Consider the following 23,024-nt stretch of genomic DNA (forward strand, 5'->3'; position numbering starts at 1 on the left):
AATTTTTCGACAATTAGAAAGGCGCCACAAACTGAAAGATCGCCGAACTATTCAAAAAAGGTAGTGGACTGTAGCGGTGGAATGCCGAATAAGTAACCTTACATTGAGCAAGAATGCCAAATACAACGACAGCACAAACGCCTTTACCGGGATAAGGGGAAAACTGCTCGAAATCGAAACAAAACGAACAACTGATCACGATTTACCGTCATTAGTTGAACAGTCAAGGGATCTGTAGGTCTTGTTCTCCTTATCACCAAAATTGACTTCATCCATACCAGAAAGTTCGGTTACCTTCCCTGCTATGGGCGGTGTTTCGTCGACGGTGATCCTGTTCGAGTAAGCATTGACTTCATCGCCGACACCATTGGTTGCAGACACTGTGACGTAGTAGTTCCCCGCTCTCAGTCTACCACCAGTGAAACCTATAGGGACATTGTCAAGATGAGAGATGAATACGTAAGCAAATAGGAATTGAAACATAGCAGCATAGACTATTAGGCGTGACCTTTCAGTATTTACAGTACCGAGTTACCATCTCTGAAAAAGCCTACGACATTTTATCATTTAAGGCAGAGAGCGCCTCGGGGACAGATATTCGGACACTCACTTTTGCAATGCGTTTCTGATCTACGCTTGTTTGGACTCAGTTTGATTAAGCTCTTGGAGTCAGTAAAATGTTCATCTTCTTATTTTTGTGAAATCGAATATTAGTTTTTTCTTCATACACTAAACACAGGGATGGCGGCCATTTTGAATTTCAAATATCGGTGTACACATCAGTAATAATGGTTATTGGCACGGTGACCTCTGATTTTTATTGTTTATTTTGGAAGAGAATATTTTCCTTGAGGAAAGTTTGAGCAAATGATTAAGTCTATTAACTTCGAGGAGCATTTTACCTTAAGAAGCTATCTTTTGTCAATTCGGCAGCTTGAAACTTGTTGCAAGCAAAGTCAAATAAAGTAAAGCAAGTCAGACAAACGTGGTCTTCAGACAACCTTGGTCTACTCTGTTTGAAGGCAGTTAAATACAAAGCGCCACTAGAGTAATGTCCGTAAAGAATTCAAATAAAATATAGTCAGTGACCAATGATGATCGGGCACGACAAAGCTTATACAAGACTGGATTATTGCGTTCAGCTGAGCTGGTTGGAACACGTTACATCAGTGTCACAGTGTGCAATCTGCTGGCATAATTGAATTTACCTTTAGCTGTATACTCGTTCCTGGATGAATCTACCACAACAAAGGGAAATAGTAGTGAGTCTTCACCCTCGGAAACGCCGACACCAAATTTATAGTAAGCTATCCCGCTCTCTCTGTCTTCAAAGCTGGACCATGAGCATTTGAGAGAGTCAGTAGTTCTTACGAATAAAGGACAAACCACTGTGCCAGCAATAGGGGGAGTTGTATCCACTGTAATAGACCCAGATATTGCTTCTGCTTGGAGGTTGACCTGTGAATCCAAATTCACATTGTATGCTTATCAAATACCTTGCCTGAGGAGCTGCCCTGGCTGTAATTAACAGATCATATTTTTTCTGATGCAACCCTTTTTATTATGCATTTTACTGAGAAAATGCCTTGTGAAATCCCAAATAAAAGCGGAACATGACTGTATCGTCACCTGACGTATGGTGTCTTCAAGACTATCTCGATGATAAAGCAGAAGTACGCGGTCTTGAAAATAAAGTTTGGAATTTTCAGTACAAATGGCGACGACAGCAGCCCACAATATGGTCAGAACTGTCTCAATGTGCCAACACATTACATACAAGAGAGTATGGGTTGATTTGTATATCTCTTGATATGCCTCACCTTATTGGTGGATTTGACTGTCAATATGTTTGGTCTATTTACGTCAAGCTGAACCAGTGCACTTGGCACACCGTCTACACTAGTAGCTTCTGTACAGTTGTATACATCTGACGCTCCTGGATAGGTCCCATAGCAGAATTCGGTGAAGGCAATTTCACTTTCTGCGTCTTCAACTATCCATGAAACAGCTGGTGATTCCGACGCACTCTGTTATCAGTAGTCAACACCAAAAAAAAAGATCTCTTGTTATTGAGAGAAACAAATGAGACTGCTGTTGTTATAGAATGATTCAACATATTTCTTCCGTCAATCACATATCTGCAAGATTTAAGAACCCGGACAGAGATGACATTCCCTAACTTTCACAGTTTTACATTCAATTATATGATATAATGCGGAAACTGACTTCCTTCAAGCCAATGTAAGAAACAAGGCATAGCTATAGCCGCGATAAACATTGCACCACCATAAAATATTAGACGAATTCCGGGTCAAGTAGAACCGTCTGTGAGCTTACCTGATAACAACCAGATGCTCTATCATCTGAAACTGATAAGTCATTGTCGGATTTGTCAGTGACGTTGATCGTGTCTACCGCCATGTTATGTATAAATTTGTTTATCTTCATTGACGAGGGCGTAGTGTCCACAATAAAACCGTCGGACGAAGATTCAAGTACATTACCAGATCCAGTGATGGCTCTCACGGTTGTGTAGTAAGTAATTCCTGGTTCCAGTGGTAGCAGGGACTGAGCTATTCCAAAGCCGTGTATACCTGTGAAAAGTGGTGATAAAAATAATATACAACGATGCTCATAAAGTTCGGGCAAGCGAAAACTATTAAAGTTAGCCGTCAATCGAATAATTGCAAGTTCATGAAGATCAGCTTTAAAATAAATCGAAAGTTTGCCTATCGCACATTGGCATCGAAAACTATAATTTCTACAATTTGGCCTGACCAGTAGTTAGTACGTCAGATTTGTGTTGAGCAGATACCATATTTTCCATGGTACTAGTCATTTTTTAGTACGAAGATTATCAGGTGCCATATTTGATACATTTCTCCTGACATTATTTATTTTAGGCACTGCCAGAAATGCCGTCTTTCTATGTGATAACAAATAACACTAAGTGACTTATTAGTCATATAAAGACGATCATCAAAAATTGATTATATTTTGAATTACCTTCTCCGATTGTATCTTCCTTTTCATCTGGCTGAACAATACCTACACTGATGTATGGTTGGACATCATCTGCAAGCGGCGATCGTCCAATAGCCCATTCGTAATGAACGATGCCATGCTGTGCACTCTCAAAATCGTGGAACTGTACTGTTACAGTACCGCTTTCTAGTTGATAGTCGACATCAATATCGACATCGTCCCCTTCACTTTCTGGCTGATTAGCTCCATCAATCACAAATCCAATTTTGTCACCAGAAACCAATTTCAAGGGACTAAAACGACAATCATAGGTGGTGATGAACTAGTTTCATAACATACGAATTTCTAGTGGCTGATAAAATGTGTATGATATAAAAGTGGACGATTGCAATTATATAGAATACATCCTCTTGAAAGCTATGCAGGTACTTGAGTGATAATGTTACAATTAACATATTCAAAACAATACGCTCAACTGTTAGAAGTATGTAGTATTGATCTCCGATATACCTTGACGTCATTGTATCTGAGAATGTTCCCGCACCATTCTGTGCCTTGACTGTCACGTAGTAGACTGGTCCATCATTTGATTCATCGTACAGGTCAAGGGTGATATCCCCGATGTAACCACCGGATGAAGGTCCAAAATTGGTGAAATCAAGGACATCAGTTCCACCTTAAGAAGAAATCCAACAATCAAAAACTGTACGTGCGATCTAATTGTCATCTTAAAGCTCAATTTAATCGCAGTAACCATTATACGTATTTTCAGGTATTTTTCGTAGCTATGTTTGTTTACTGCAGCTTCTAGTTCTACTCCCTGAGGAGTCTAGAAATCATAGCGTTCAACTTGCCGACAAAGATTGTATATGTGCTATGATCAATATTATCTTAGTAATCTTAACTTTTGTCGGACTAGAGTTACCCTGTCAATAATCATCTTTTACACAATGCTCTTGTTCACAAGCCCTATCCTTTGTATTTCAATACATTATGAGGTGCTGAAGAAAGTCATGTAAATTATCATCAAAAGTCACAGTTATGGTCCCTTCAAATAGTATGTTATAACTCAATAGGGATATTCTATATTTCTATTTAAATAATTTGATTGATGTAATTTAAATTTCTATTGTGACGTCATTTATGTGCTATAACAGTTTATGCTTGTTTTCTGACATGGGTACGATCATGTGTTAATCGATGGAATTACATACCTGGATGTTGTCCAACGGCGACGAAATATCCATCGATACCACTTTCGAAATCTGTACCCTTCCAATATGCCTTGATACCTGCCTTGTCTGTGCTGATCACATAGCCGTCGAAAAGCTCTTCACTTCCTGGAGTAAATGCCCCGAGAGAGAGCGCCCTCATCTACGGAATACAAAAAATCCAGAAAATGTCAATGTATTGTCTTTACCAAACAACAGTTTCTATTCTGCCGTGAAGCAAAATTATTTCTTTGAATTACAGTGGCTCTTCGTTCTTACCATTCACCCTCGGAATTAGATCACAAGAAAACATTCTATTGCCTCAAGGTATATTATAATACTCAGGAAAAAAGAACACTTACCACAGGAGGGGACGGGTCAACAATGACACCATTCGTATCTTGTACATTGGTAAGACCCGCACCATTGACCGCCGACACTCGCACCTCATAATGTCCGCCAGTTTTAAGAGAAAGCTCTTCTGTAGAGGTCCATATTGTGGATGTCTTGTGTAGGGTCTCGTACGGTTCACTGCGGCACATTAATGAGAGGATACTGGCGTATTTGTGTTTGAAATTCCTATTTTTTTCAACCAATTAGATCAGAAATGATGGTTTGCTTGGACTAATCTACGCCCGCATATGGTTAGTGATTGATCGATTTCATAACGTTTTGGGTATCAGAAAACGAATACAGTAATATTGATGAATGGTTCCTTATGTAAAATCTGCTTACCTAAATGGAAATATTTGTTTTCTTGTCCCGCCAAATGTTTCATATACACTCAGCTTGTAGTGATCAATACCTGATTCAGCGTCTTGAAATCTCCAATTCGCTGACAGCTGATTGGTGCTTGCCTTCGAAATGAATATAATGATTTGTGCAACTGAATTATTAACTGAAAATAACGTTGTACTGGTAATTCAGCAAAAGGGTCTCGCGAGATTTTTCTTCTGTCGATATTTGAGTTACTTGACTTAAAGCGATGGACCAGGATAATCCCAACCATTTACTATTATAAAATTGTGTTAAAATCATCCAATACCATAAAATTACGTCAAAAATACCACATGATCCAACACAAGCCATTGTTTGCAATCAAGGAAACTTTACAAGCAAGGAGTCATCTTCCATATTTCCACCATACCAAACGCCCTCTCAGGTCGCTGATCTTAAATTTTTTACCAAATTTAAGAGGCCAAAGCATTTTTTGTCCATTAAATCTTAACCTAACAAGGGGTATCTTATCCAAAATTAAAGGTCTGTTCGAGAATGTAGACGTAATTTATGATGAATTTTTCACCATTCTCTCGCTTTAATGTCAACTACCTTTTCTTGTTTACTCCCATAAGCATGTTGGGATACAGAGTATTCAGCGTGTCAACTCAGCCTATGTATGTAAGAACTGTATTGTAATTATTGACAGTGATTTCTAGTCCAGATTAGCATTCAAATGTAAACAATAACCGTGCATATAATACATATAGACGTTGTGTCTACAAACAGCAGGTGCGTCAAGATAATTCGGGGAGTAGAACAAGAGCTTGACATACAGACAAGAATGGTGAAACAATCTCAAAAGTTACAACTATTGTCCCTTTCAAAGTGAATTGAAAATGCAATTGTAAAATCATGGTATCATCAGACATACTGTAAACCGTTGGTCTATTCCAGGAGTGCGTCCGTCCCCGACAAAATACAATACTGGCTCAGTCAGGTCGATGATAATGCCATCTGTTGAGACATCAGTGCCACTGAGGGCGTTGTTTATGGCATCTAACTCGACATACACGAAGTCACCTTCGCGTAGGTGGAAATGGTGCCAATTGATAAAGTTTGAGCTGGATGATACCGATTCTGATTCATGTATTATGGTTGTTGGATACGTGGCGTTATCTGAATAAGCAAGATAATCGAAATTGAGAGAGAGCATAAATATCGATCCATAAAGAATTGATACACGAATTTTGGAATTTCCCATCTCTACGACAGTGCTCACCTGTATCTGCATGTTTTCTCCACACAGTCACACTATATTCCTTGATGTCTGATTCAGGGTCAGAGAAGCCATCCCAATTAGCTGAAACAGTCGATGGTTCTGATGAAAACACCACATCTTCATCTGGATTCAGCCCGTCTTTTATCCATCCACTTTCCGGAGGCGTTGCATCATACAAAACTACAGAAAGAAGCATAGTATCTGCATCAAACTTCCACAAGTTTATGACTATTTGAAATTATGCCACAGTGCATAGTAAGATTATCCATTTCGCCATCTGGTATTGGAAATGTGTTGGCAAGGTGCTATTATACCCTGTGTGACCCCATCTGATAGAGTTGCCTTGTTATTTTCGACTTTAACTTACCGCCATCAGTTGTCACTGATGTTTGTAAATTCCTGTGTCCAGCATTGAAGGCAATGATTGTTGAATAGTAAGTTACATTGTGTGTTAACACAACGTCATCACTGCATGCTCTGTACTCGGTATGACTCAGCTCCATGTTCGGAACAGTGTCATTATCGCCAGGTGACGTTCCAACAAACCAAACGTACTGTCCTAAAAAAAAACGAACAATATTTGATTTGTAAAATGCAATATAAACTTCTTCCTCTTACACCATTTACAGTGGATGAGGAATTTCAATATCCTTGGAGGGACCGTGTTCCATCCCACATTACGTAAATTGCTCCCACGTCTTCTGTGAGCTATCAGTTTTTGGATATTCCGTATGCTTTTGAATATCAGATATATACCGTTTACATGAATAATACTCTAACGTATTGCGCCACATTAAAAGTTCGATTTGAAATGATTTCTTGTGAGTGGATAAGGATTTCGTCAACAAGAATCCACTTTTACATATTTGTTTTGAACAGACTACTGTCACCATTTGCAGATCATAATTTAATTTCATCCACATATTTCAACTAAAGTTTACAGCAGAGTGGCAGCAAGTATAAAAAGCGAATGAAGTCATGCACCCCTAAGTTGTTTCATTCAACATACATGTTACTTGATATAAATGGGAAGTAGGAGTCACTCACTGATACCGCTTTCTTCATCGTAGAAGTTGTGCCAGCTGGCGCAGATCCTATCTCTGTTGGATTGGTAATCGATATCATGGTCATGCACAGTACCATCAAACACTTCGCCAGGGATGGGCGGGCTTGTATCTACTATAAGTGGTGACGGTGCGAAGCCAACTGTACGAAGATCGACTGAATAAAACAAATTGAATAATGTTAATTGTTGATAGTCACAGAGTATTACACTGTTTTTGTAGAGCAAGTGCTTTTATCGTTTTTAATACTAAAGGTTCACTGTGTTTAACTTTTCCATTTGGATGAAACATTGCACTTCTTTAGGACGAATTCGACATTTAGGAAACTCTGGCATGATTACGAGTAAAAATGTGGCCAATAGTAGGTATTATATCATACCAGCATATTGATGGCGCAAACAAAGCAATCTGATTGGTTAAAATTCGAAACCACGCTGTATTCGCGATATAGCACAGTTAGAACACGCTAGAAAAACTCCTTTTTGGGCATTTTACAACAGCATTTCTGTATATTGTTATGATACAATAGCAATAAAACCACCTTAGCGACAGTTTACCTCTCGGTTTACCAGTTCAGTCCATATATGCAATCGCTAGTGCATATATGTCGTGAAGTGGTCAAAATCTCATGATATAACGTTGCTGGGTGTGGTTTATTGCTTAAATATGAATGTTTCTTATTTATAAATATCAGTGTACCATTATTTATTGCTCTGATCTTGATCCACGTTGGTATTCCATCGGGAACGCAAAAATATACAGCGATATGAGTGATGTTGCTTTCCCTCAGCCAGTCCATGATGTACACATCTCGAGAACTTCTACCAAGTCCAAAGTCAATTTCTCTAATATTTGACAAGTCATCGCTGAATAAAATAAGATGTATAACATGGATAATATATGGAACAATATTTTACATCAATTTATACTAAGGGGTTCGACAATGATAACCCAAAGTCACACGATAATAATATGCAACGTTCACTTCTTCAAGGTTGCGGTAAGTCTTAGATTCTCCAGACATTGCTAAGAGAATTACTGAGAGACCTCAGAATACTTAGTGCCATGTGCCACCGTGTACTTTTTGCGTATTGTGACAGTGGTCGGAACTACCAATGCCGGGTTTATTCGACACCTGGTTACAAACATACCAAAAGCGTATACTGACAAGTTCAACAGTGTTTCTTACAACTGGAGAATGGAATAAAATGATAAACACGTTCAGAATACATCCTGTACCTGACATTATATTCTGTGTGTATTGTACAGTTTGTATCGTCGTAATGAACATTGAACACTTCGTGTACAATCGGAGGCGTGTTGTCGATGGTATAGGGGGTGGTATGGCAAACAGTCGTAGCTAGTGGCCCACCGAGTTCAACTTTGTTCAGCGCCCTCACCGTCACATGATAGAGCCCATCTGAGTAGACAAATAAATTTACATTCATTTAAACCTAACATATTGCAGGTTTAGGCTTCCATGTTAAGAATGTCTCCGTTTCAGAATTATTAGTAGATTGATGACAGCGCTGGTTTACGACTTTGAATAGTAATTCACTGCCTAATACGAATTCATTACACCGAAATATTGTCATACCGATATGACTCTTCGAATCAACTGTATAGGTACGTAATCGTCATTGGCTTGGAAAATTCACACTGCAGTAACTGTCATGCATGTTTTGAACTTCTCGCAAATTTTCGCGGTTTCTTTTGTGAGAGGGTTTTATACCTGTCAGACACAGAATTAAAATTGAGTTCTAGGGTCGCTTATCAGAAGAGACAAAGAAAAGCGAACAAAGAATTTTTTACAACTTTACATGCTTTATGGAAATATGCAGAGAAAGCAGATCACCTGGAAGGTACGGTACTGGTAAAGGGTGTGCAACCCCTACGTGTGTCCATTCACTCTCATCAAACAAGTGAGAGTGTGGATCTTTGTGTGGGTGGATATCGTCCAGGCAGTGATCCGTTCCAACGGTCCATGTATAGCCAAATATACCCGTCTCATCGTCATGGAAGCCATCCCAGTTGGCTGAAATTGTTTTAAATATGTTTTATAATTTTCATATGAAAATTCAAGCTATGAACAGATCGTGCGTACTTGCTTCACCAAAAAACTTAAATATTGTAGTCACTGATCAATGAGACTGATTGACACTAAAATCCTAGCATGTGTTAATTTGTTGTGTGTCTGCTATCAGCGTACAATACTATACAATTGTATTGAATTAACAATGAGTAGATAGTTTTGTATGATCAGTCCCTACGACCGGAAAACATACTTTTCGAGGATAAAGCCAATGTGAGAGTTTCCACAAAGAACATGGTTTATTATCTAAACGTACATATTTTGTACATTTACATATCAAAATCCTGAATTATTGAATCTATGAATGACAGTGCACTCGCAATTATTATATTCCATGAGTTTGCTTATCTGAAATCTAACGGTCCATGTATGATACAAAATAAAATAACAGCATACGGATTGAACTTTTGAACAACTTTCACGAATTAACATACCCGAAACATATTTATTTGCTCTCGTGTACAGAAGGTCAACGAGAGGTTCATGTCCATTAAACACAGTTCTCGATCCAGAACCATCTATGACATATCTGTTGAATGTAGAAATGATGAACATGTACACTTTCCTCGACAATAAGACATAGGTAATTAATGAGTGTCATGTACAAATGAGATAAACTTTCAGACTGCCATCACAGAAAAAAAATATTAAATTAGTGTGCAAATACCTGGTCGAACTATAGACATCGGAAGTCGCACTATCGCAAAACGTATAAAGTACTTAGCGATAATACTTAGCTTAATCAAAGAAAACGCTGCCTTGTTGTGTTACTCAATAACTGATCAATTTGTACAGCATACCATCCTTCTAATGTGTCATGTTTATCGTCTTTGCTTGAAAAAAACACCCACCGTTAGTACCAACCGTCAGTATTACAGCCAAAACATGGTCAAGTATAATAACATTTGGCGTACCTATGATTGTCCAAAGGGGTTTCTTCGATACACCTGTTTTCCCATTCGTCAGGAACAAAGTCAACACAGCTTTCGTGATTCTGTTGGTCATATAAAGCTCCTTGAATTGGTCCGGGTTCAGGAGGCTCGAAGTCCACAACAATGGCTTTTGATGAAATTACGTTTTCATATCCTTGTTGAGACATAAAATATACATTTGTAAGGGGTATTAAAAACATTCATGCACGATCATTCATACGAACACAATAGTTCAACATGAGCAAACAGTATTATTTTGTTTGTTGGCGTATACTAATAAATAGTTTAGCAGGGACTTATACAAGGTGATATTAAAGTTAAATCACTTGTCATTCTACCTTTGCAAATGGAAAAGATTATATGTTTTAAGGCGATAAGAGATAGCGTTTTTATAATCGCCGAATATTCGGTATCTAAATCCCAAAGACGACATCACAATGTATGCAACAACGTTAACACAACACTTACCGAGAACGTTATGTATATGCATATTGAAGTAGTGGACGTCGCTGTGACGAAGTTGTAGATTTTCATGACTGAACCGTACTGTATGTCCAACTCCTAATCTCTCAAAGTAGTGAAAGTAACCAGACTATAGGAGAGATTAAGACGTTTTTTGTGACTGTAGAGCTTTCAATCAATCAATCAATCTATCAACCAACCAATCAATCAATCAATCAATCAATCAATCAATCAATCAATCTATCTATCTATCTATCTATCTATCTATCCATCCATCCATCCATCCATCCATCCATCCATCCATCCATCCATCCATCCATCCATCCATCCATCCATCCATCCATCCATCCATCCATCCATCCATCCATCCATCCATCTATCTATCTATCTATCTATCTATCTATCCATCTATCTATCTATCTATCTATCTATCTATCTATCTATCTATCTATCTATCAATCCAGCCATCCACCGTATAATTTTCAAATTTTTTTTTACCTCGTGCAGTCCAACTCTACGACCTTCAATTTCCTCTAGAGGTTCACACAGGCCATTGTCCCCATAGTCGTAGTTGAAACTAATACACTTAGTGGGTGGAAATCCCAGGCAGTACTCGGCACATCTGTATGCAGAGGTGAACGATTTCACTCCGTGTGGTTTAGAGTCGAGGCGTCCTTTCCTTTCCGACGTGAAGTGATCTAACGGTGATGAATTTGATTCCACAACTCCAGATCCAAGTGCTTGTAAAGTAACATTATTCCAAGGTACCGTTTGATCACCATGGATCTTTAAACCAAACCCAACTCCCTCCTGCGTTCAGAAAAATAATTGCGTCTTACATGAGATAAATTGAATTACTGAAGATACTGTATGGAATGTTTTGAATAAACTTTTCCTACCTGTAAGAACTTATTGTGATGCTTTCCATAAAAATAAAAATTTGATATAGTGATTAAGAAGTTGTGATCTTTTTTCATTATAAACAGGAAACAAACTAAGTCGCAAAAATAAAAACATAATGCTTGTTCACTGATACCAGGCAAAGGTGTAACATGTGTGTCTACTTTGGAGTAAATACAAGTAAATTAGGTTAGTAAATTTATTATTTATGTTTGCAGTGCATAAGAAAATCCTGGGTATTTTGAGTCCACTAATCATTTCATCTGTCCTAATCTGTCTGAGATACATGTAAAAAGTTAGTACTCAAGAAAAACGAAAACAACGTCATTCAGTACTGTAAACACATTTTCAGTTACTCTACTTTTATCTACCTACGATAATCATGGAACGCGTCTTGAATGCAACTTACCTTTTTTCCAACTAGCATGCTGTCATCATGAACTACAGCCGACGCTCTCAGTGCGTTGGGTCGACTGGTGGAAGAAAACTCGGGCGTGACTCTACCGCCTGGAAGCGTTAGGTCATACGTAGAAATGATGCACGTTGCCACTGAAACCTCTTTCGCCGAATTGACTGCTTTTACGGTGAAATGTAGAGGAACACCGCCAGGTAACACCTAGAAGAGCACAATTCATATCAATGCACCATTTCTTAGTTCTTATGCAGTTGAAAGGAAAATGTAATTATTGAGTTTCGTAGTAAATTCGGTCTTAGGGACCTCTGGGACATTAGACGTCAAAATCACAGATGACTTTTAAATGACGTCATAGGACACCAACTTAGGTTTTCTTGAAAGGTGCGATATTACTGTAAAATCCTGGTCAGCCTACACCATGTGATCAAGAATACACTCAGCATGGAAGCAAAAAGCAAAGCATACACAACGTGTATCAGGTAAGGGCAACAAAATGATAAGTAGCCTCTTGTTTTAGTAGCCAAGAGTGGTGAAGTGCACTTCAAAACATCGGCCTGAGTAATGTAATGAAGCTATTCACAAATTAATCTACAAGTTACATGAAAGTTTTTTCAATCAATATTTTAACGCAGATGTCATCAAATCTTTCGAATACAATGTCTACAGTGTACATGACGCTTATCTTTCACTTCTATGACTTCTAATGCATACTTTGAAGAGGGAAATCTTACACAGATAGATAGACAGACATACAGAGATAAAGATAGATAGATAGATAGATAGTTAGATAGATAGATAGATAGATAGACTGAAAATAGATAGGCAGATATATATGTAAAAATGCAGACATATGAATAATTTATCAAGAAAATAGTATACGAAATATCAACTAAGGATTTCTATGATAAAATTGCAAGCTGCGTCCGCCAGTGTTGAAAATTACAGAGATGAAATTAAGATGAATTTCAATTTGCCAGGAATGCTGTTTAACAATAAAGGAAAAGCATTCATTGTATGCATTCTACTCGAGCTTCAGTGATGTTGTAGGATAGAGTCAAGCGAATTAATTCCACTGATATGGGATAAATATGCAAGTTGAAAACCTTCTAAATCCAAACCTTTGTAGGATTTTGCTTTTTAAATGATAGTCAGTAAGACTTTACAAGATGGGCGATGTGGTCAAGAGCTGGGTTGCGGTAGGCAAGACACAAGATCAAACGTTTTGTGTCATCGCGTATCGTAAATACCTTATATATATATATATATATATATATATATATATATATATATATATAATATATAATATATATATATATAACGTATTGTAATACTATACATATATATCGTATTGTAATACTTATATATATATATATATATATATATATATATATATATATATATATATATATATATATATAATTTGAGTAACCATATGTGACGGGACCAACAATTTGCCATCACAACACGCATGTTCCATTTCCTTGCATGCGTTGGAAAATACTGACAGTATGTAACTTACACTTGCAACAATAATCGAAGGTCCGCCCATTGTTTGATCTTTCAGGACATCACACCCGCTTTGATAAGTCCCAACGCAGAATGTTAAATCTACTTCACTCCGATCGTCATCCACTGATACAGCTAACTCAAAGGCCGGCTCGACGTGGTCCCTTCCAGCGACCTGGCTTACTTTACAACGGTTGACGGGTGTTACTTCTCGCATGTATTCCTTTTCTAGATCGTTCTGAAAATTGAAACAAATCACAAATATGATATGAAGAAGATGGCTGTGGCTTGGATTCCAACGACATGTCTCCGGGTATTTTTAAACTTAAGTTGATCGTTGTATACAGACTGTCGACTGTAATGCGTCGTGAAATGGTTTGCAACTCACCTTTGGTATATCTATCTTTCTGAATGTCGGTGGAGTTTTGTCTGGTTCCAAGTCACCGTGATTAAAGATATTTTTCCATATCTCTGGTGTTGCATATCCCCAAAGCTTGACATTGATCAATACTTTCTTAACTTTTAAAAATGGTAGATTAATTTCAAACACTAGTCTTGCTCTGAGTTCCAATTTTAGGGGAACGATGGATAGGTCCATGCGGGCTCTGGGAGAGGGAAAGGAATACAAATATTAGAGTAATTTCAATAATATCACAGGACGGGAAACAAACACAAAGTTAGCGTGATTTCAAGAATAACATAGTTGCATTGGAAAGTGCTACACTTAAATCAAAGCTTATAGCTTATAGTGTATAGGTGCTCTCAGTTCAAGAACTCATTTTGCGAAGTGATCAGAACGACTGCTTTAATGCACCTCCGGTATGCTAAGGACTGAAATGTGACTGAAGGCTAAGACAAGTATCACAGTGATTTAAAAGAAAACGACAAAGGTAACACATTTAGAATCACCGCCTATATAAGCAAGTCCAAGTTTGTGCTATGTACATCTGGTGTGCATCTTCTAAGACGAGAATATCTGGAAGGGCGTTCGTAAATTCCACGTCTAGCAAGAGTTATATATACTTAAAAGCGCAGCTTGTCTTTCGTATCCATAAAACTTTCAGTGGATATCAAAGTCGATCGCCATAGAAAAGAATGTGTTAAAAGAAACGAATCCGAGAACAGGATTAAATGACTCCGGGTTAAATCATGTTACATGGAAAGTAATACTTTCTCAAAAGCATGTTGTATTCCGGTTCTTATACTTGGATACTAGACACTTTACATTTTCTCAACTGTGTACAGGCATGAAGTGATGTTTAGTAAGTAAGTAAGTAACTTTCTTAAGTCTTAGGCTCATTTCATTACTAGCCACTTCGTGAGGAGAAAATCCATGAGCTCGTTCGAACATTACAGGTCATGACCAGCCCTGCATACTTCAAAAAGCGATTTGTTATCCCATTTAAAAGGTATGGAACAAATGATAATAGTATATCTAACGGATTTGCGACCGACTACAATAGAAAACAACAGTAAATAATATTCTCGCACTGTTGTAGTGCGAAATTTACTAGAAGGTGGTTCGATCTCAAACATTGTAATTTCCTTTATTGATCTTGACGTATGACGTATCTATCTATACTCACCGGGTACCCAGTGGAAAGCTGTCAAATTTTACCTCTGCTCGCGAGGGAAACCCTGTAGTCATCAAATGGCCCGTCAATCTCAGCTCAGCGTAAAATATTGGGATGCCGATTGCGAGAGAACCCCACACATAGCATCCCATATCTGGTCTTCCGGTAAGCTAGATTGAAGGATTGTCATCGGCTCGTAAAATATAACTCGAGATGAGATTTAAGATAGAATGGTAAACGCTATGATTGATAAGTAACCGATAAACCTGATCATTACGATATTGCTAGTAAAGGTCATATTACGTAGACGATAACATCGTCACAAAACAGACCCCATTCACAACAGAAAATTGTAGGATTTAGCTAAAGTTAGAGCGTAGAACCACAGTTTTGTACACAAAATACTGATTGATGAGTGGCAAGGTCTCTTAGTGTAATAATGAAGCACGTACAGAAACTGTACTTTAAATAAGATAAATATCACTAACCTCTCCGCTCATTGACATAATTGCTAGATCAGCTGATAAACCCACGGAAAAACTTCCACCTGCACCAAAACCTAATCAGTTAAAAATGGCATGGTAAGTGATATGTTCATACGTGACCAATTACTCCATCCTAACAAATAATCTCATCCTGTTCTATCTTTATTAGCAAAGTTATAATGTCAGGTATCCTTAAACCCCTTGACGAACAAAATTATTCAATCGAATGTGTTCTGTAGCTCGTCTTGATTTCTGTAATGAAAGGTAATGAGCTAACTCGAAGAGAAGACAAGAATCTTGTCACTTTTTCATCATGAACGTGTAAGCTTGAATCATTGATTTAAAATTGGTATAATATTACTAATTCTTATAGTTTTGTTGTCATGTAATAATTTTTGAAGACCGATTTATTCAACCTTCGCGGAAAGTTGTGTTTACAGTCAAAAATAGCGAACTAATGATTGAAGTTACTTTTATCCAATAAAGCTGCACCGCAATTGCCCTCAATTTCTCTTCGATCATACGATGAAAGGCTTACATGTAATGGCCATTTATCATTTCAATCTCCATATTACTTTATTCTCGCCAAATCAGCAGTTTCAAACGATAGTATCAGATATTATGTATATAAAGCTAACTGACAGATTGAAACCAGTCTTTCGAGTATGTTCTGCATTCCTTTTGCCACGTCGACTGGACGAAATGTGCTTTCAATAATATGGCGAATTGTCAATGCTAAACTGAGAGACAGCAAAAGTGCAAGAGTATCATTATGATGTTCTAGATTATAATCGTGTGTATTTACATTTGCAGCATCTTATTACTTACCGAATATCATCGGTATAGGGCCTAAAGCATAGGGAAATTGCTGGGGTGGTATAAAGTCTTTATTGTAAGGTCCGAAAACCTTACCAAAGGAAATCTTCTGATCAAAATTATCGAATTCATTTTCGAAACGTCTGATCAGCTCGGTAAGTATTTCGTCAAGGCTCTGTAAGTTAATAGAGTGGAATCATTTGTTTTATATCCATGGCATTGTATTTCGTCATTCACTTTTCCGACGCTAGATGAACAGAGAAAAAACATGCTCGCAGATTACACATACCTTGCTTTTAATAATTTCCAGGATGTCTTGCATCAGATTGGTTACAAACTCTCTGTCTAGATCGACGATTTGAAGGATGTCCTGAAGATCGCCAAGTGTTATATCACCCATAGAAAGTACTGAAAAATTCAAAATGTGTGTTATCTGATTTTAGACGTTTTCACAAAATCAAAAACCGTAAGACTAGGTGTTATGATGATGATGATGATGATGATGATGATGATGATGATGATGATGATGATGATGATGATGATGGTGATGATGATAATTTGAATCTGTATTTCCTTAGTAATAGTCTTTGAAGTGTACATTTGACATGATTCAATATTAAAATAAGACGTATAGGCATATTGAACCTTGGTTTGCGAATTCACCGGCATGTTACATGGCTTTCCCTTTATTAATGGAGAAAAATGTTGAGCTACTAAGGATGAATAACTGGTTTACTTGTGATATTTCTCGTCTTCGTGTTAAAGTTATCAACTCTCTTACCTGATCTCCTGTTTCTATGGGAGACTGTGAACGAGCCGGAACACGGAATCATTTGGATTGTCAGCCCGTTAAAAATTGTGGCGTAGGGAAAGCAAATGTTAGGCTTTATGGCGGAGCATACTCTAGCTTCTAAGTGGAACTGTCATTGGAAAAAATACAAGAAAGTGGGCTTTAATGCTGTGATTTCTCTGTTAAGCTAGTAAATTAGTCGTAACCTGATACGCATAGTAGTTAATTTCAACTAGTGATGATGTCATAGCAATTACCTTAACATTTGGTCCATTGCCTTCAACATTATATCTTAATGACACTTCGAGGAAATCAAGTAACTCATTAGTTTGCTCAATTCTCTCATCGCCTTCGATAGGTCCATCTGCGGAAACAAACAAATGTAAGAACAAATGGCTGAGATAAATATCGAATTCACGTAGTGAACAATAAGATGGCGAGGCATCGAATGTTATGTTTGTGACCGGTGCTAACATCCATTTAGGTGTCTTTACCCCGCTATTTTTGATTTATTCAAAATCTATCCCAAAGTTATTAAAACCACGTTCAACTTTTGTAGATCACTATCGACAATAAGTCAGAAGGGCAACTCAAGGAGAATAATCTGTAAATCCTTAACCAGGTGTTTGTCATCCTCTTCTCCTGTTGAACGTAGATAAACCAAAACAAACATCTTATACGCATTAAGTTAAAGCGATTTGTATACACTCTAGTTTAAAGCGAAAGAGTACGGGATTCTGAAGTCTTGCCAGCGATGTTATGCCTTTGAAGCAAAACATCATTCTCCATAGGCCTTTGCGTGTTGAAGCTCCCGGCAGTGACTATGACGCGATTTTGTTTTTCCGTGAGTTTGCCAAAACGCTATGGCAGTATTTCTATAGAAGACCACCGCTGTATTGCAAGCATTCTAACTTATGTTGCAAATCAGCCTAGGTTTAGTAGCAATAAGCCTGGGATGAAGACGGAACGCAGGATTGAATCTATGGCAAATATCGCAAATATCTATGGCAAATATCGCGAAGAGACCGCGAAGAGACCGCTCTCTCTGCTGAAACGAAAACACAAAATAAATCCGTCCATTAACATGCATTATATTACCATGCGCTGCCCGTCGCATTTTGATTGGTCGAGCTGAACCACGTGACTGACCACAAATACACAGTAATGGTTGTCTACATGTCCGTGAATATGAATAATAAGATTAACAACTCAAAATATCGTAACTTTATGTCTCAAACGTAAATCATAATCAATCACAAAATAAAATGAACTTGAAGCACTTGCAGGTCAAGTTGGGATACTTTTTTCTGAAAACATCTCCGGATTTTTCAATTTTTTACAGCGCACGTGACAGTGCGTCGCGTAATGCTCAGTTTCTGGGGCCCAGTTGTCGTTCGCTCCTGAAATTTTCGGAAATTTTGACGGTTTTCTTGGGTTCGCTGACAATATAATGGAAATAACAGACTCCGCTCTGACCATTAACGTTTATTTGTGGACGCGGGCTCGAGGGAAGCCAAATTAACGGGCTCGGCGTTAATTTTCGGCTTTCCTCTCGCCCTTGCCCACAAATAAACGTTAATGGTCAGCACGTCGCCCGTTATTTCTATAATAACTATACGTTTAACGTCATGCTCACGCCGAGAGCCAAAAGTAGGCGCGCGTTCGTTGTTAAATTTGACAGTGATGGTGATTCCTAGACATTTTGTTGAAAGTTGCATGATCTTCTTTGAGTTTTGTTGATTTTACGCTCGCATTGCACGTTGACACGGTAGATGATGTTGAGAAGGAACTCTCGTTATTGTTTCAAGTCATTTAGCATCACAAAGTTGCCAGTGCTTACATTTAGTCTGTGTAATCTGTTATTAGATTCTTAGCGTTATTACATACATGAGACGCACACATTAATCTGTATAAACATAATCTTTATATTTTGAAAGTTTATTACATGCTCAAATTTATTTACGGTTAACAATGGTCTGCTTTCGATTGTTTAAAGAGATTTGTCTGTGCTTATTTTGCATTTTGTGAGTCACAGCTCTGAGGCGAGAATGAGCGTATTTACAAGTACGATATAAGATATGACGTCATACACTTATCAATGCACAAAGTGATTTGACTTTGACTTTCCCTCATGAAATCAGTCAACGTTTAATCTTTGCCAATAATGACAACAAATTATGCCACGTATAGCTTTAATAGGGTATGATTAAACCTTGACGATCCGGATAAGGGTATTAACGAGGGTAATCTGATTTACAAAATAAATTGTAATGTCCATCAGGGCCCTCTAAGTACATTGCCATACGAACATAATACATATATATAGCATAAATTTTGAATTGACGAGATGTGAATTATTATACAAACAATATCAATAATTAAATAAATCTTTACTAAACATCTTTTACAAAGCACATTACAAATACTAGTAAGACACCGTATTTGGCGAGCCCTCGACAATTTTCATCACATATTGGCTACTGTCGACAGTCGATCTATTCATTTATCACAGCTGCACTGACTGATAAGTATATAGAGATAAGCCGATGCACAAAAGCTCAACCAATGGTGTTAAACACCTTACCTCTCCGTAGGTGTTGAATACTTTACCTGTCCAAAGGTCGTCTAAATCAAAGTGCCTACTCCAGCCGTTGACACCGACTTTGATTTTGAGGTCACACGGGTCCAATCTGACAAACGCTTTTATGTAGATGGGAACATTGAAGACTGTAATCTCAGTGTGACAGTGGGCGCCAAAGCAGTCTTCATCGAAGGAACAGAAGGTATCGCTTGGTAGGAAACGATGAAGTTCAACACAACCTAAAAGCAATGTGTTTTGAAATGTTGTATTATGACAGATGTAGTAAATTCATCAGAATTAGGCGAAATTTGAAAACAGGTTTTTAGCAGCATTTGAATTATTTTCGTCTCTAACATTCCCGACAGTGACATATGAGATAGAAAACTACAGCAGAATGTAATCAGATTTCTAATCTTTGTCATTCAATTGCATCCGTACGCCTGTCGATGACCAACATATTTCACTCGATTGAATTAACTGCCAAACGTTTATTCTTCACGTCGCATTAGCTCAACCTGTACAGTGTATCTCAATTGTTGGCCTATTCTCTTTTCCAGCCTTTATTGTGGAAGATAAGTAGACTTCTAAATTTGCAGTAGCTTTTACGTACGTGATTCTATTTCACGGTACTGATTTGTCAAAGCAGACCTTGAAGCACTCTCCCTGTGTTTTAATCTCGCTTTAAGAGAAACTTGAAGTTCATCGCTAGATAGAGTCTCTGGTCGTCTGAAGTCCAACGCCAGGGATGCCAGCTGTTCCTGTTGATGATCAAAAACTTACGAACTTGACCCTCAAGCATATACAGTTGCTCTTATTTCACGAGTGTCAGGACAGCTGCCAGTGTTGGGTCGATGGGGGTTGGGGACTGTTCAAGAAGTCAAAGGATAAAGACCTGAACTTTTGTATTTTACATATAAATTTGGACAATTCAGAAGTACAGCGTAATAAGACCTTCGTATTTCTGAACCTTTAGCAGACAGCTCGGGTTCGAGGAGACATGTTATAAACAAAGACACATAATAAAGATAGATTTTAAGTAAGAACATAGCAGCTTTTTAATCTTTGCCGTTACCTGAACATCGTCTAACAACCCAAGCAGCCGAATTTTTAAGCTTGCCTGTCCAGCCGCATCCAGAAAACGTAATACATCTTTAAGCTGGAGACTAGATGGACGCGTGCTGAAAGGTGGACCTAAATCGTCTATCTTCGGTATTTTTAAGATGTCAAGAAAACCTGTTTGTGTTTTAAAAAGATTTATAAAACAATATGTTTTCCATTTACATTTAAATGTTGAATGTTTGTAGATTCATAACAACTAATAACGTCGAACAAAGTGAACATTGGTTTTCTATCGTCAATTGTACACAGGTACTTTTCTGTTTACTTTAGTGATGTCGTTCTGTTACACATATACTTTAAAATCGACGTTTTCGTACATCTTTGTTGAATATAAGACGAAAATTGTACTGACCTTTGCCCCAAGTAGGACCGTTATTGCCTTCATTTGACTTGTCGTTGATTACATCGTCAATGTCACTAGTGTCCGGTTCGCTGATTCGTTGGGGGGTTTCATCAGTCCTTTCTGGTCCATGCGAAAGTCTTCCTGGTCCATTGACCGTTACACCCTGCGATCAAATGACAACATATCACGATGCATATCGTCACTTATTCATGTTATATTTATAAATTTCCTATGCTAAGTTACAATGAATACGGGTACATTTGTTGGAAGGAGAGCGTTCAAAAGCGCAGATCAGATATTGATATAAGACTCGTTGCGTTTCCGGAAAACTGAAATACAATCACGTCAGCTTGAATTTAAAACATGATCTTTGCATTAAGAAGACAAAACAGTGCATCCTCGTTCCCATTATTTATGAACCTTATCACCATGAGCATTCTTCCTGGTGCGATAGTTTAGGTATCGAGTTGTTTTGCGGTAAGAGGATTCGAAGCTTGTTGGATTGTGCTTCCAGCGACACTACGATTCCAGTTGCTACTCGGACAGGCATTGACCGATTTCATCCAGTAGTGGCAACATTCCGTGAACGATAACGAGCATTTGAGCACCGATTTGTGTGGTGGCAGATTTATAAGGAGGAAGAAGTTATGATGTTCTGAAGTACAGCAATCATTTCAAATTTCGGTATGCGATGTAGCGACGCCGCACTGTATAGCCTTATCCAATTTAAGACATATCAATTGTTTTATGATGTGAATCGTGAACTTACTACATCGAAGTCCAAGTAGTACTCATTGCACACTTCTTTCCAATCTGCCTCAAAAGGTTTTCGTTTCTCGATGTAGCGCGTAGGGTCCATGTAGGCCTCAGTCCCAATCCTCCTCATTGATACATGAATAGAATTCGGTGTGCAACCTGATGACACTACGGTACCAAGTGGCATACCCTTGAAAATCTGGAAAGTCAAGCGGCATACCTTTGAATATCTGGAAAATCTGTGATAAAATTACTTTTCGCATTTGTCACATATCTGATAACGATGAGTTTATTTGCGTCAGACAGCTGTCTATTTTTTTGCTTCTCTGTCATTATCCTATCTGATGAAACTGGTAAACTTTTATTGAGAGTTCTTGATAATGTCATTCATGTAGTAGAATAGTTCTTTCTCGTGTGATTTTATTGTTGAGTGTTAAAGACTCCTACAAATAATTAGAATTTACTCTGCCTCCTAGGACACTCAAGAAAAACTATCAGAACATTTTCGTTTCCTTATTGATACAAGTGGATCTTGGGCCCGGGGGAATCATTTTTAATTGATCATCACACAGGTTTATATGTCTTTAAATTATGATTAATGATTTGATAGACGACATGAAATTAAAATTTTACTCTCCTTTTAGCGCGCAAACGATGAATTGATGATCGGGTTAAAATGTAGAGTACAATTTTATATGTTATGTACAAAAAATCAATGATGGTTTAACACAAGGGCAAAGTCTGCGCATGTGAATTGTTTTACGTTTTCCGAACAGAAATAACATACCAGCCGGTCATGCTTATTATCGTCTAGGTCAACGTTGTCAATAATGACTTCAGTATCCTTTATCTCATCCGATATTGCGATGATTACTTGCGTTGTTCCACCTCGTCTGACGTTGCCGGTAAATGGCGAAACTAGCTAAAATAAAGTAAAAGCAAACAAAATTGTGAGTAAGAATAGAGGGCAATACAATGTGAAAATTTTGATTAT

At 37.9% G+C, this 23,024-nt stretch overlaps 2 protein-coding genes across 2 annotated transcripts in view; both read right to left on the bottom strand.

The window, feature by feature from the left end:
- Window positions 1-195: 195 nt before the first annotated feature.
- Window positions 196-21,250, bottom strand: LOC139146998 (uncharacterized). Its single transcript, XM_070717850.1, has 32 exons — window positions 21,227-21,250; window positions 20,423-20,570; window positions 19,842-20,051; window positions 17,489-17,595; window positions 17,223-17,361; window positions 16,731-16,849; window positions 16,454-16,616; window positions 15,629-15,699; window positions 15,153-15,310; window positions 13,955-14,171; window positions 13,580-13,804; window positions 12,055-12,261; window positions 11,244-11,555; window positions 10,752-10,875; window positions 10,266-10,437; window positions 9,786-9,880; window positions 9,115-9,294; window positions 8,499-8,679; window positions 7,959-8,125; window positions 7,243-7,416; window positions 6,563-6,754; window positions 6,196-6,375; window positions 5,848-6,092; window positions 4,932-5,053; window positions 4,559-4,727; window positions 4,200-4,359; window positions 3,496-3,661; window positions 3,007-3,278; window positions 2,338-2,594; window positions 1,821-2,027; window positions 1,209-1,458; window positions 196-425 (listed from the first exon to the last, which is right to left on the bottom strand). Exons 1-32 carry the CDS (start codon window positions 21,248-21,250, stop codon window positions 196-198), a joined length of 5,643 nt encoding a protein of 1,880 aa, XP_070573951.1.
- A 1,293-nt stretch (window positions 21,251-22,543) lies between these two features.
- The window catches only part of LOC139146999 (uncharacterized), a 2,429-nt gene continuing 1,948 nt past the window's right edge, over window positions 22,544-23,024 (bottom strand). The window contains exons 4-5 of the mRNA XM_070717851.1: window positions 22,818-22,952; window positions 22,544-22,561 (exon numbers count right to left, since the gene is read on the bottom strand). Of these exons, the coding sequence (XP_070573952.1) occupies window positions 22,544-22,561; window positions 22,818-22,952 (153 nt within the window). The remainder of the gene's footprint in view (window positions 22,562-22,817; window positions 22,953-23,024) is intronic.

This window comes from Ptychodera flava, chromosome 13 (assembly GCF_041260155.1).
Source record: "Ptychodera flava strain L36383 chromosome 13, AS_Pfla_20210202, whole genome shotgun sequence".
Taxonomy (NCBI): Eukaryota; Metazoa; Hemichordata; class Enteropneusta; family Ptychoderidae; genus Ptychodera; species Ptychodera flava.

Excerpts from the sequence above, each read along its gene's own strand:
- LOC139146998 (XM_070717850.1), bottom strand. The coding sequence starts at position 21,250 with ATGTACGAAAACGTCGATTTTAAA. Across the intron at positions 4,360-4,558 it reads TTGACCCGTCCCCTCCTGTG|ATGAGGGCGCTCTCTCTCGG; the intron begins GTAAGTGTTCTT and ends TGTATTCCGTAG. Across the intron at positions 3,279-3,495 it reads TCAGATACAATGACGTCAAG|TCCCTTGAAATTGGTTTCTG; the intron begins GTATATCGGAGA and ends TTGTCGTTTTAG.